Source organism: Rhea americana, unplaced genomic scaffold (genome assembly GCF_003343005.1).
Source record: "Rhea americana isolate MKP2758 unplaced genomic scaffold, rheAme1 scaffold_151, whole genome shotgun sequence".
In the NCBI taxonomy this organism is placed as follows: domain Eukaryota; kingdom Metazoa; phylum Chordata; class Aves; order Rheiformes; family Rheidae; genus Rhea; species Rhea americana.
In genome coordinates this window covers 770,148-783,251 of record NW_028185606.1, presented here as the reverse complement: position 1 = coordinate 783,251, position 13,104 = coordinate 770,148, and the positions used below count along the sequence as shown (strand labels likewise).

The 13,104-nt window shown below is 48.7% G+C and overlaps 1 protein-coding gene across 1 annotated transcript in view; it reads left to right on the top strand.

Annotated features, from left to right (window-relative positions):
• Positions 1 to 10,466, top strand: part of PAPPA2 (pappalysin 2) — a 122,865-nt gene extending 112,399 nt beyond the window's left edge. Inside the window, exons 24-25 of the mRNA XM_085299691.1 lie at positions 8,202 to 8,300; positions 10,069 to 10,466. Of these exons, the coding sequence (XP_085155817.1) occupies positions 8,202 to 8,300; positions 10,069 to 10,143 (174 nt within the window). The 3' untranslated portion in view covers positions 10,144 to 10,466. The remainder of the gene's footprint in view (positions 1 to 8,201; positions 8,301 to 10,068) is intronic.
• The last annotated feature ends 2,638 nt before the right edge of the window (positions 10,467 to 13,104 follow it).

The window sequence follows — 13,104 nt, the reverse complement described above, 5'->3', positions numbered from 1 at the left end:
TGCATGTGTGTGCGTGTGTGTGCGTGTGTATGTATAAGGAAAGTGTCCTAGGGACACTGTGCTGTAGCATCACTTTAACTAGCTCCTGCAATGTCTGCAGCTGAAGGGATTGAAACAAGCTCAGTTTTCTAAAGGGAAGCAGTGGTTTGGAAAGATGTTGAAGAGATAGGAACAGAAAGATGGAGGGGGAATTTTCACATACCAAGCCAGGATGTTGGGGCAGTGGATGCACTGGGGTTTTAACTGAATCAGACCTTCAACAAGGACTTGGGTAGTTTTCATGTCCTGCCAGGAACATGCTAGAATAACTTACACTTTTTGAAATATTCTGGCTAGTGAATGATATGGGGTGGAAAGGAAGGGCATRCAGTCAGGACAAGCTGTCCTTTTTTCCTACTACTGGCAAAGGGGTATCACAGCCTCTTCATGCTTCCTTTTATCGTTGTCCCTCTGCAGAAGCCTGCCCCCCAAGCCTGCTCCACCCCACAACATGCAACGACAGCACATACACGCTTTGCGCCTGGGATGCTGCTTCTCCTGCCAGCCTCAGATCCTTTAGACCTGTGGCTGTACCTAGCACTGGAAGCTGCTTCAGGTATACGTCCTCAAGTCCTCTGGTCTCCTAGTCCCCTGCACTATTGYGGTACGGGGTGCAAAGGCTGTCAGAGTGACTTGGGAGTGGGCCTTGATTTGGGCTGACCTCTCAAATGGCATCAATGGTCTGCAGTTTCCAGCTGTGTTACCTGCCAGCCAGGCTCTGGCTGTTGCTAGTTTCTTGTTCCTGGTGCTGAGCACGCACTGCTCTCTTTTGAGGCTTGCTGGATGTGGATGAGGAGAAGAGTTGGTGTGGATGGGCAGGATGMGGGGTTAATTAGTGTTGAACTATCTCAAAGGGTTTCTGGCTATGAACCTGCAGCTGTTGCTGCTCTGTTGGTCCCCTCTGTCCAGCCACATATTGAAAGGATCAGCAAGAGTTTACTGCTACCCTGCTTCTGTTGAAGGCCCTGCAAATGCAGTGGGGCCAGGAAGGCYGCAGCACTCAGGAAAGGGATGCCTCTCCCCAGCAGAGCTTTATCGCCCAGCCACGTGCCTTTCTCCTTGCTGCACCATCTCTATGTTSGGGCCCTTCCATGTTCTTCAACTGATCTTTCAGCCAAAGTTTTGAGAGCCACTAATCACTTAGAGAAGAGCAGAAAGAATAGCGGCGAAGCTTCTGCAACAGGTGTGGATGTGATCATGTAGCAACAGCAGCCTTTCTGGGCTGGTACCTGCCCATCTCCAGTGCTGAACTGATGTTTCCCCCCGTTCCTCTGTGGTTGCTTTGAAAGTTACAGCTGATGAGGACAAAAAAAAACTGCGTGTGATCAGCTGCAGGGTCTCACAGGGTCATTTGAGTATGCAAAGGGTTTGACCAGCCACATCTGAGATCTCAAACATCAAAGCCCAAAATACTGATGCCCAAAGGGAAAGATGCAGGGGCAACAAAATTCTTGCTGACTTAGAAACAACATAAAGCAAAACTACGTGCTCTCCTTGGATGGGATAAGCATTGAAGGGAATACCATCGCAAAGCCCAGGACACGCGCAGCCTCCTGAACGCTTGGGAAGACGTGTTGCCTAATAAGTCTGGACTTGATCCCCTGAAACTGGGATCTGGGCTTTCTCTAGCAATAGACAAATTGAAATCGCAAGCACTTTCCATCCCACTCGGGAGCACAGAAGCAGACTTTCAGCTGGAGCGAGGAAGGAATTCTCCCCTCTTGCTGGGGTAAAGTTACATAATTGGCCAGGTGCATATTGGGGGTTTTTCTTCACCTTCCTCCAAAGCATCTGGAATGGGTCATTGCCAAAAGCAAGCTACTGGGCCTTCAGATCTGTTCAACTAGTGCAAAACCTGCATTCCTAAGAAATAATGTTCATCAAGTGACTGTGACACAGCATCAAAATATGTGCGATACTTATATCACTTGTGATCTATTCTTCATACTCAACTGCCTTCCCAAAATCCATCTTCTCTGGCTGTCTTGCTTACCTCCTTTCCCCTGCTCTGTCACACCCTTTTAAGTTCTTTCATAGTGAATCAGCCTATGTATAGGGTGGTTTGAAAAATGTATTGGGATGCTGCCCACCTCACCAGTGACACTAGGAGAAAGAGAATTCAAGAASCAACCCTGGGACCTGGGATGATCCCCCACGTTGCTGGACTATGTAAAAGGCTTGGGAAGGGGCCAGTGCACAAGGAGAGAGCCAGCAAGCTCAGCCCTGGCTTTGAGGGATCTGCAGAGACAGTGGAAAAAGTTGTGTACAAAATATTGCTCCCTGCACAGCATCTCCTGGGAGCCGTGAGTGAAACGACGCAGCGAAACACTCTGAAATGCTTCTGCCCAGGAAATTGCACAGTCTAAACAGGCAGTATGCACCCGTGTGCGGAGCCTAGCAGGCTGCAATGCAGCCCCGGGACTTGAATGATCTTTTCTCAGATTCCACTTTATCCTGCAATATTTTTCCCTCTCCCCCCCCCCATTTTTTCATCCATACCTATTCCCAGTTTTGAGAGTGTGGGGTTTTTTTTTAGCCTATTTAAATTGCCAAGCATTTTATTCAGAGTTACTATTTTTAATTATGGTGGCGCAAATGTCAGGCCCCACGGTGCCAGATGCTGTACCTCCACAGGCTAACACATGCCCTAGTGAAGCTGCTGTCTGAATAAACAAGGAAGACGAATGGCAAGAGCGGGGAAATTAGCTGACGCAGTCCGGCTCACTGGCTGGCTCCAGCAGTCCAGAGGTGTCATGCACCCTAGCTGAGAAGCTCCATATCGCTAATTCAGTGTGAAGCAGTTACAGCAATTACCTTAGTCACTTTTTCCCATTTTATACAAGCTATTTGAATCAATCCTTTTTTTTCCCAAGGCTGGCGATTGAAACTCAGCTGGTCATTTTCCTGGATTACATGCACTTGCCTTCACCTGGCTGCATTTGCCTTTCCACATTTTTTCCAGATCTACATTTTTTTTTTCCTGACAGCATCTTAAAATTTTGTCAAATGTTTCTTTGAGTCACTGACATGAGCAAACTTCCCTTCTCCCACCACTGGCATTGCTTTCTGTGCATCCTAATTTAGAGTCACATGACTCAAACGTAGTCTGAAAAAAGGYTGTGTGCATCTTTTGCACTGCACTGGAAATAGCTGTTCATGCAGCTGGTGTCCTCCTCTGCCTTGCCTCTTGCAAAACCAAAGTGAGACGGATACAAGTATGACCAAATGAACATCAAAGCCCACACCTGTGCCCTCATAAATGAAGGTCGATCCACCAGCATCTTAGTTTTCTCTTTCTGTTTATAAAGCCTGAAAGCAACTGGAGGTCCTTGAGAAACCAAACCAATAGGATTCACTTTATCTTCCTTGGAAAACTACTGAGAGGTGCAGCTCCTTGCTAACCCAACTCTGCTAGCCTTGAGTTGTTTCAAGCCCATGTAAGTAATGAAATTCTCCTACCTCATCAAGAAGCAGATTTGCAGCCCTCTCATAGGATAAAAAGTACCAGCTGTTGTGGCAGTGCAAGAGCCACATCACTGGGTTACGGAGAAGCAGAAGAGCTTGCAGTGCTAGCTACAGCTTGGCTGTCCTTCCTTCCTAGCCCYGCTGTGCTCCCAAGCCCCTTCACTTTTTCATGCTTGGGCTCTTTCACAGGGGGTTATCCTGACCCAGGATGCTCCTGAAGTGTTTGATTCCAGTGGAGACAGGAAGGGAGAGGAAGAGACGTCACCCTGAGTGATACACAAATGCCGTGGGTCTCTCMCTGCCCTGGCTGGCCTGCTGCGCTCTCTAGATTAGCCCAGAACCCTGTGGATCGTGTATGAGAGGGTCTGGATAGCTTGGTATGGCTGTTTTGGAGATGAGCTGCTGTTACAATGACAGCAGCAGACTGAGAACAGGATGTGAAAAAAGATCTCAGCTCAGGCCTGCAGTGGGTAAGCATGGTCGTGGGCCTTGAGCAGCGCCAGTCTGACCTGTACCATGCTGAGGCCAGGGCTGCCTCATGCCCTGAGACCTGATGGCAGTAGTAAGACCAGAGGGAACAGGACTGGAGACAGGACCTGCCCCCTCGATCTAGATGTAGAGCCTCAGCTCAGGAGAGGTGGTTGAGACAGCTGTGGGGAGCCTGGGTGGCTGTGCAGAGCAGAGCCATCGGTCCCCAAACCATGCATCTGGCTCTCCTGAGCCTCGAGACCAATTAGTCATTTTCTGTTTTTCCCTCATATGTTTTTCCAATGTAATTTGGAGCATGAGTTGTTAAGTTTCCCCAACAAGTGTTACCATAGGAGCCTGTATTTGTTTAGGGTGGGGTACGGGCTCTGGCGGGTTGAGGGGAGGGGGCAATTAACCCTAGTAGGTGTAGCGAGAAAGCGAGAGCCACTTGTTCTCAGTCCTGTCCCTGTCTCTGTCCTCCCCCCACCTTGCGCACAAGACACGATCTGGAAATCATTTCAGACCTGTGCAGCCGGGACAGGCAATCCTCCGCAATAATTATATGGAAACTACAGAAGAAGTGGGTTTTGTTTTGCCAGTGAGTCATGACATATGGAGCAAAGCTCAAGGAAAAACTCCACCGTATGGAATGCTGCAAAAGCAAATCACACCCAGAGCGCTTTCCCCGCCAGCGGCCGGGTGAGCCCCCGGCCAGTCCCCTGCCATCAACCCCCTGTACCTGCCAGCTCCGGCCTGGCTCCGCGGGGACCCTTGCCAGCCGCGACGGCATGCAGAGCTGCTTCGCAGCTCAAATGAAGGCCTTCCTCACTCACGGTCATTTAGGACCTGTTGGCAGTTTTCACTGCGAGAGGAGTGTTAACTCTGTCATCTTGATGATATTCCAGTGTGGGGAATTACACCCTGACATCCTCTAGTCTTCAAATAGAAAAAAGTGACCCTAAAGGGCCCCAGTGCTGGGGCTTGGCTCAGCCCTTCCAGCTCCCTTCAGCAGTAGCTCAGAAGGCAGCCTCTGGCAAGTCACTAAGCTCCTCTTCCTCAGTTTCCCCACGTGAGAAATGGCACTGATCTTCCTCTGCTTTGCTGAGGGCTTGCAAGAGCTAACAGCTTCTGCRAGGTGAGAGACCCTATGCAGACAGTACTTTTCTCTGGGTTGTCCTGATTTGCACACGTGGCACCAGAATAAGCTTTGTAAAGGACTTTTTGCTTCGAGCCTTTGTGTGTCTTCCAGAAACTGACCTGTCATCCCACATCCCTCGGGAGCTCAGGTGCTGCAGTTCCTGGGGGCATAAAGCTTCTGTGAGCAGTTGTGCAGTGTGAACTGAGGTATCTAGACATTGCCTACATCTGGCCAAGACTTGAGTGTCTAGCTGTACTGCCACTGAGCCCTAGGAAGTAGGTGTCATGGTGAGGGCAATGATTCGTGTCAACTCACTTCCTCTGCCACTGCTTCTTTCTGGATGTTTGAGTGTGTAAAGTAGCCGTGCTATGCCTCAGTTTCTCTGCTGTAGAAAGGCTCATCATTTCTTCTTCTTGTGTAAGAAAGGAGAGGCAAATGCAATCTCTCCTTTGATGCTTGGATTTGGCCCAGAGACTGTAGCTGTGACTGTAATATTGCTACCATTGCCAGACTCATTGGTTTGCCATAATCCGTGTTCTTATTTCCTGCCCTTGGTGAAACAGGTTTAGCTCAGCTGGTTAGAGCRTGCTGCTGCTAATGCCAAGGTCACGGGTTCCATCCCTGTATGGGCTATGCTGAGGGTTGGACTAGATGACCTCCAGAGGTCCCTTCCAACCTTACCATTCTATGATTCTATGAAACAACGGTGATGTTAATTTGCAGTAGGCCTGTTTCTGGTCCATGTGAGTCATGATGACAAAAGGCTACATCAGTAACCTGGTTTGGCCATAATTTCCTTGTGGCAATATCACCCATTCTTGCATGTTGGCTTCAGTGTRGTGGATACAGGCCTGTCATGGTATGGTGACCTTTCTCAGTCTGAAGTTYGTTGGCTTAGTGGTGCTACTGGTAAGGGACTTTCAAAGGCAGAGTTCTGGTACATTTTGAGAAGCCCAGTTGTCATTTCAGGCCACCAGATCCAGCAAAATGGAACAGCCACTTTCATGGGCAAAGGGATGGCCAGCTTTCCTCCAGGACCGTTGCTGGTGACAGCAGTCCTTCTGGAGTACGGCCACTGTTTCTGCGTCAGCAGCTAACAGCACGGAGCCTAGAGCTAGAGAAGCATTTCATTACTAATCACTCAGTTAATGAATGGCCTTTCCRTTGTGTTAGCACGTTTATTCGTTACTTGGCAGTGCTGATGTATATCTATGATAAATAAACCTGAGTTGCAGATTGTTCCTGACAGTTCATTGCATATGTTTCACATGCAAGTTCTTTAGTTACACCAGTCACACAGCGTTATTTCTCAGCTCTAGTTGGCTGCTTCTCAACCCTAGTTGTTTCTCTTCTCTGACCAGATGACTCATGTAACTAAACAACAATAAAACGGATTTCTGAATGGCTGTTTGTGCCATCTAACATTTCTGGTCAGAAACCTATTCTATTGGAATAGCTTTCTGTTTCCATGTTAGAGCTGAAATAATCAAAGAAAGCTTGTTAATGATGGGCCATTTATTTGAGCTGCACCAAAGCAAGCTGAGCTCTGCAAATTCCTACTGRTTCAGGTAGATCCAACAGTGATTCACAGCAGAGCAGCAAAGGGCACTGGGCTGTGCCGTACAAAGAAGATGCACCATTTACAGTCACAAAGCATACACAACATTAGCATTATTCTGATAATGCAAAATCCTCCATTATGGAGCAAGTGGATTTTTCTGAAGTGGCCATGCAATTTAGGAGCAGAAGTGCTGTTGACTTTGGTGGGAATTTGTGCTCCTGGACTACCTGCGTACTTTGGAGATGTCTGCTCTGACTTGCAGATGTTCCCAGAACACGAGCGTTAACAGCAACAAATGCTTTTGCAAGTCCTAGGGAATGACCACAGGCATTTGTCTCACTGAATTGTTTCCTGCTTAGCTCTAGGAAGGGCATGCAACCACAGAACTTCATTACACCATCTTTATAGAGGGTGGGATCTGGGCCATGAAGAGGAGAAATGAAGAGGGGAGTGGCCATCAGCAAAGATGGAAAGTGACCAAGTTGCCAGTATCTCTGGTTATCAGTAGGCAACTGTCCTCTATTCAATCCGGAGTTGGATTTTGCCTGCAGGGAGCTAGCGCTTAATAAAGATTATTTCTCTAGTGGCCCTCCTCAGCTGGCCTAGAAAAAGCAGTCTTGTAGACCAATCTGGCAAGGTTTAGCAGAGTTGAGTGTTGCAGCAAGGGCTAGATCCTCCAGAGGCGAGTCTAGAGGAATTTGTGGATATGTCCCTCTTCCTGCATGGTTAGGGCCTGGGCCAGATCAAGAGCATTCTGGAAAAAGCTTAGTCCTTGCAACCAGCACTTGTCAATGTTTGACTCAGCTTAGACACAAGAATTTTTGAGAAATGCTTGACCTTATGAACCTTTCTTGTAATCCAAGGGAGAAAAAGGAGTCCGACGGCTCTGATATTGATCCTCTAGCAGGCTCCTTCGTCAATCCTCATATCAGTCTCTATACTTAGCTGCCCAAGTTGCGTCACAAAGCTCAATTTCAGAGTCAAGCTCTTAAGAAGAAAGAGTGTTGCAGGGAAGAGTTGGGTCAGCTTCTTACAAAGCCCAGTCCTGGCTACACTAGCACAGAAACGTGGATTACAGTGGAGCTGCACTTGAGTGGTGTAATGAAGTAGCAGCAAGCGGTGCTGTGCAGAGAAGGTGGTGAACWCACTCCCAGTTGAGTGGCTCTGGACTCCAGGGAGAAGCACTGAGTGGGATGGAGACTTGAACTTCTGGCATTCAGCGTGAGGCCCTTTCTAAAGACATGGATTTGATGTCTCACTTCCTGATGCAGTTCCCTTGGGTAGAGAAAGCTGATCCTTGAGCTACAGCTCTTGTCCTCTTAGCATGAAGTCCTCCATACACACTAACGGGGATATCAGTTTTCTGGTGTTGCTTTGGCTTTGAAGAGGTGGCTGTGCGCTGTGTAACTGGACCCTGCCCTTTATAGTGCTGTCTAAGAGACTTGCTGAGGATCTGGGATCTCTGCTATTGGRATGAACCTTCCACTTTTGAATAATCCTTTCAGCAGCAACTCATTTCTCTGCTTATAGCCTTTCCAAGCAGATGGCTGGTGTGACACCATCAACAATCGGGCATACTGCCAGTATGATGGGGGTGACTGCTGCTCCTCCACACTGTCCTCCAGGAAGGTAAGTGAGCACCTTCTGTGGCACAGGCCAAGATTTAGGATTAAGCATTCACAATTCACTAGTCTCTTTGGCTTTGCTGACCGTGGAACCAGGCCTACAAGACAATTCTCCCATGAGYAGAGCACAGATCCATGATTTTAAACCAAAGCCAGCTGAAGCTGATAGACATTGTTATATTGATTACAGCAGGGTTTAGACCTGGGCCAATAGAACTCAAAGCTCAACCAGGCACCCACTCAGGCTCATGGGATTCCTTCTYATTTAAAATGCAAGTCCTTAGAAAATTACTTCTGTAGGATTTAGTGCTAGTTGTRATGAGTCAGAAGGCACCTTGTTGAATAACTGCACAATCTCAGTGGACTTAAATTTTTTGTTGGTATCCACAAGCCCAGTCTGAACTGTTTTTCCTTTCCAAGTCTCCCAAGGGGAAAAGAGGGAGGAATAATGTAGAGGTAGCAACTTTGAGTTAGAGATGCGCAGACCCTTCTTCATCCCCCRTTGCACCCTGCCTTCCCACCTAACTTGCCATTCAGCACACACAGCCCATCCTTCCTAAATGTATCAAAGAGCAAAACAAACCATAGGGCATGAGATAATTTCTCACTGCAAAAATATGTGAATTTGGATCTTCGTGTCTTTGTTATGGAGCTTGAATCATTTTTCCTTTCATCGCACACAAACACACACAGAAAGGAAAAATAAAATCCTGGGATGATCCAGTTCAGACAGGAGGGAAAAGGCTTTACACCCAAGTGATGAGTGAACTCTCCCCAGTGATATCATGACATCTTGGAGCATGGCATGGCTCTCAGGAGGTCTGAGACATCTTGATCTCCAGCCAGAATAAAGGACAGGATTGTAATGGAAGGTGGAGGAATTCATGTCCCAAAGCTCTCAGGAGACCCTGCCTCAGCTCACATCCCCCTCAGGTCCTAGCTCTCCAGCCATGCCATCCTCCATCACTTTTGCTGYTAAAGCAGATCTAGGAATATGGGTTTCAGACACAAAACAACCTGCTCCAGCCTCTCACTGGTTCAGGCTGTGAAAAATATAATGTGCTTCTACAGTAAGAAAACCTCTTGGCTTTATCCTGGTTTGCATAAAAGCCTCAACTAGAAATTGTTTCMTCAGCTCCTATGGCCCACTGCTAGGCAGTCAACCATGAGCCAGATGCTTTGCTGGTACTTTCTCACCGAGTTCTGCTGCCACCAGTTAAAGCACAGGTGACATAAGATTGCGTGGCATGTACAATTGAGGTAGAGAAAGCAATGAGCGGTGTTATAGCTGAGCCAGGAAGAGTCGAGCCTAGCTTGAAGGATGGGGCCATGGACTCTGATATGGGCAAAGGGTGGCCATCTAAAAAGGATGAAGCTAGACCTGAAATCTAGAGGTATCTTACCACTGCTAGTTCCAGTCCAGAAGCCCATAACCACCATGGGAAATTTCTCCCAAAGTTTTGATATTTGGGGCATAAGCCCTCAGGTTGGCCCTTGACTGAAAAAATTTGCAACACAAGTTACCAGAAAGGAAAAACCCAAAGAGCAAAACTCAGCTTTGTGTCACAGTTGGCACCAGGGGCATCCTGGCTCAAAGTCTGTTTCTCAGTGAGAGTRGAGCATGCTGGTCTCTACACCATCAACCTTGCCGAGGGTGTCAGTCTGTCCATGCAGGGATGGAGAGGAGTTTTTGAGGTAAGGGGTCTTGGTGGGCCAGGAATTTCAAGGCAGAAGCTTGGTCCAGACTTACTTTTAYCTTTTGATGCCTCTAGGTGATCCCGTTTGCTGCTGACTGTGACCAAGACGAATGCACCTGCCGTGACCCAGCAGCTGAGGAGAACCAGTAGCGGCGCCACGAAAGGCCTCTCTCGGTGAGGCGAGAACCAGAGGAGCAAAGGGGCAACAACAGGGGCCACTGAGAGGGTTGCAGGACATACAAGGTAGGGTCAGGAGACATAAGAGGAAGAGCTGGACAGTTGGGAAGACAGCAACGCAGCTGCCCAGCGTCCTGTGGCACCGCATGCAGGAGGAGTGATGGACACGGCAGGGACGGGGCGAAGCCACCAGGAAGTCGGTGGGCAGAGGACAGATGCATTCACTGCGCTGCCACGGTCCCCTCTCATCACTGCACCTTTCCCCTCAGGCTCCCTCCCAAATCAAACCCGGCAACTGGGGCCCGCCATGCACGTGAGTGGGCTCACCGAGGAGTCTGGCCACTGCTTTGGCCGCGCGCTGGGCTGGGCTCCAAGCCAACAGCTGAGAAGCTGCCACGGACACTTGGTTCTGTTACTGTATTGATGGGTTGCCAATTCTGAGTGTCTGTCTTTGCTCTGAATTTTGTCACTATTCACTCCCCCCTCTCTACTGTATAGGCTTCTTTTAGCAAGGTTGAGGTAGTTGTGATCTCTCTGCAAATATTTAAACTTAATTTTATATATATATATACATATATATATATAATATATATATATAAATATATATTTTCTTTGCTCTTTATGAAGCTGAGAAAGGATATCCTTTGTCACACACCCATGCTGCTGTGAAGTACAAATCATTGGGCAAAGTGAAGGTAGGGGCAGGAAGAGTAGGGAATTTCCCCTCATTTGCTAAGAGGGAGCTGGAAAGAGGTCAGAAAGAGAAGCCAAACAACTGGACTACAGGAGGAGACAGCTCCCGAGGCACGTGGCTTGCAAGGTGGGACCTTGAGAAGCTCTCAGCAACTGAAAATGCCAAGTTTTGCCTTGGGATTTTCAGGTGCTTTGACTTTCTCTGGTTTGCATCCTGAGACAGGATTTTGAGGCACAGCTGTACCTGAAAAGAAATACTACTGTACCCTTGATTCATTCCAGTAACTGCTGCAGCTTAGGTGAGCATCACTGTGCTGAAGGCCATAACAGATTCGGCCTACTGTTTGTTTGAGAGACCTCTGGGAAGGGTGACGTGTGCATGAGGCCTGCGGCATGGCAGGTAGTAGCAAAGACGCGCCATGGTCCCACTCTCTGCCTTGCTCCCCCTTTTGTTTCAGCTGGTGACAACCCAACTGTGGAGGGCAATGTAGAATAACCGTGATGCTCTGAAATGAATGAAGCTGGAAAGCTGGTTTTGTTTTGTTTTTCCCCTCCACAGCTCCTTTCCAAACATAAGCCTTCAGCAGTGTGGCCAGCAGCTCTGTGAGGAGATGAGACCCACATCATAGGGAGAAATGGGGCACAGAGGACCTGTCAGGAGACTCTGAGCATCATCTTTTTCCACTGAGCTTCTCCTTATCATCTCTGTCACCGAATCCWCACTGCTGGGCTTACAATTGCAGATTATCATGCATATCTTCCTTCCATAGGTACTGGGTAAAAAGAAGCCCAGCTAGAAAGCTTGGGATCCAAAGCTGGTTCTCAAGCATTTGGCTTGGCAGTCTGGATGCAGAGGATAGAGAAGGCACCTGGCTTTGATGGATTTTGGCTGTGCTGGGGTGTCATTGTGTCCCCTTCCAATTTCTCACAGTTGAGTGCTGGGAACAACTCTGCAGCCAGATGTGAGAAATGAAGCAGGCAGAGAAGAAGGCTGGAGAGAAGAGAAGGGATAACAGTCAGACTGGGAAAACCCAGCTGGGCCCAGGATGCGCTCTGCAGCCCTCCCGGCTGGGGGTCGAGAGGCCGAGCCTGCCTTGCTCTGTCCCGCACATGCAAGGCCTGCATGCCTGCAGCAGGGGCGAGGCCAGGGGCAGGGTCTGGCCAGCACAGACGGAGAGAGGGTGACACAGTGTGGAGAGACTGGGGATTTTTCAAGGCGGCCATCTCATCGTTTGGCTCTTGCTGGTCTTCCCGGATTTTTGTCAGGCATCTCCAAAAGGTATGTTTGGCTAGAGAATAGGAAYAGAGACAGAGGCAGCTAGACATCCCACCATGTGCGCATAAATGAGATGTTTCATCCTTCACCAATCCCTTTTCCAATCCTGAGATTACCTATGGCTCCTTGGCAGGTCACCKCCCCAAAGGGCACAAAGCTCACCCAAAAGGCTTATTCCACCTAGTGCATTTGTTGGGCTGAGCCAGTCCAGGCATAACCGTGGTGGGAGCAAAGAGGCACACCATCCCGCAGCTGAAAGCACTGGTTGTGGCTAAGCCCAGGGGAGGTGCCAGGGCTGTCCAGAGTCCTGTCAGCTTCTCCAAGCCCTGGGAGAGTGGGGGCAAGCAGGAATGAGGGAAGTGGTGGCTGTGGTGGATATGTGGAATGAGGGTGACACGCAGAGGGAGACTGGAGAATTTCAACTACCTGCCTCTTGCCATGTCAAACCCTTCCCTGCCTGACTTCAGCATGAGCTGAGCGCTGGAGCACAAGGCAGGCTATGAACTTGGGAACCTAAGTAGTTAGATGCCAAATTTTCACCCTCTTAGTATGAAAAAAAAACCTCATCTCAGTAGTGACGTGCCTAAATGGCCCTTATCACTGGCAGGGTGCAGGGCCACACGCGCTGGTGCAGGGAAGGGGCTGTGAGCAGGCTGGCCCTGAGCTGTGAGCCAGGCCGGGGGCCGGGTGGGCCTGGGGAGAGGGTAGCTGTTGGCTAGGCTGATAGAGATTTGTGCTTCTTGTGAACAGATAGCTTCTACGTACCGAAATATTGTTCTTCTATAGCGACACTGAGCGGTTTTTGTCCCCCTTAGGGTTTTATTCACAACGGAGGCTGCTGCTATTTTTATTTTTTTGTATTTGATAATTATTTTTTATAAAAATCTATGAAAAATAAATAATCTTCTCATCCTCCACCTCTTCTGCCTCATATTGCATGGCTGCTGCAGCAGAAAGGTGCCCAG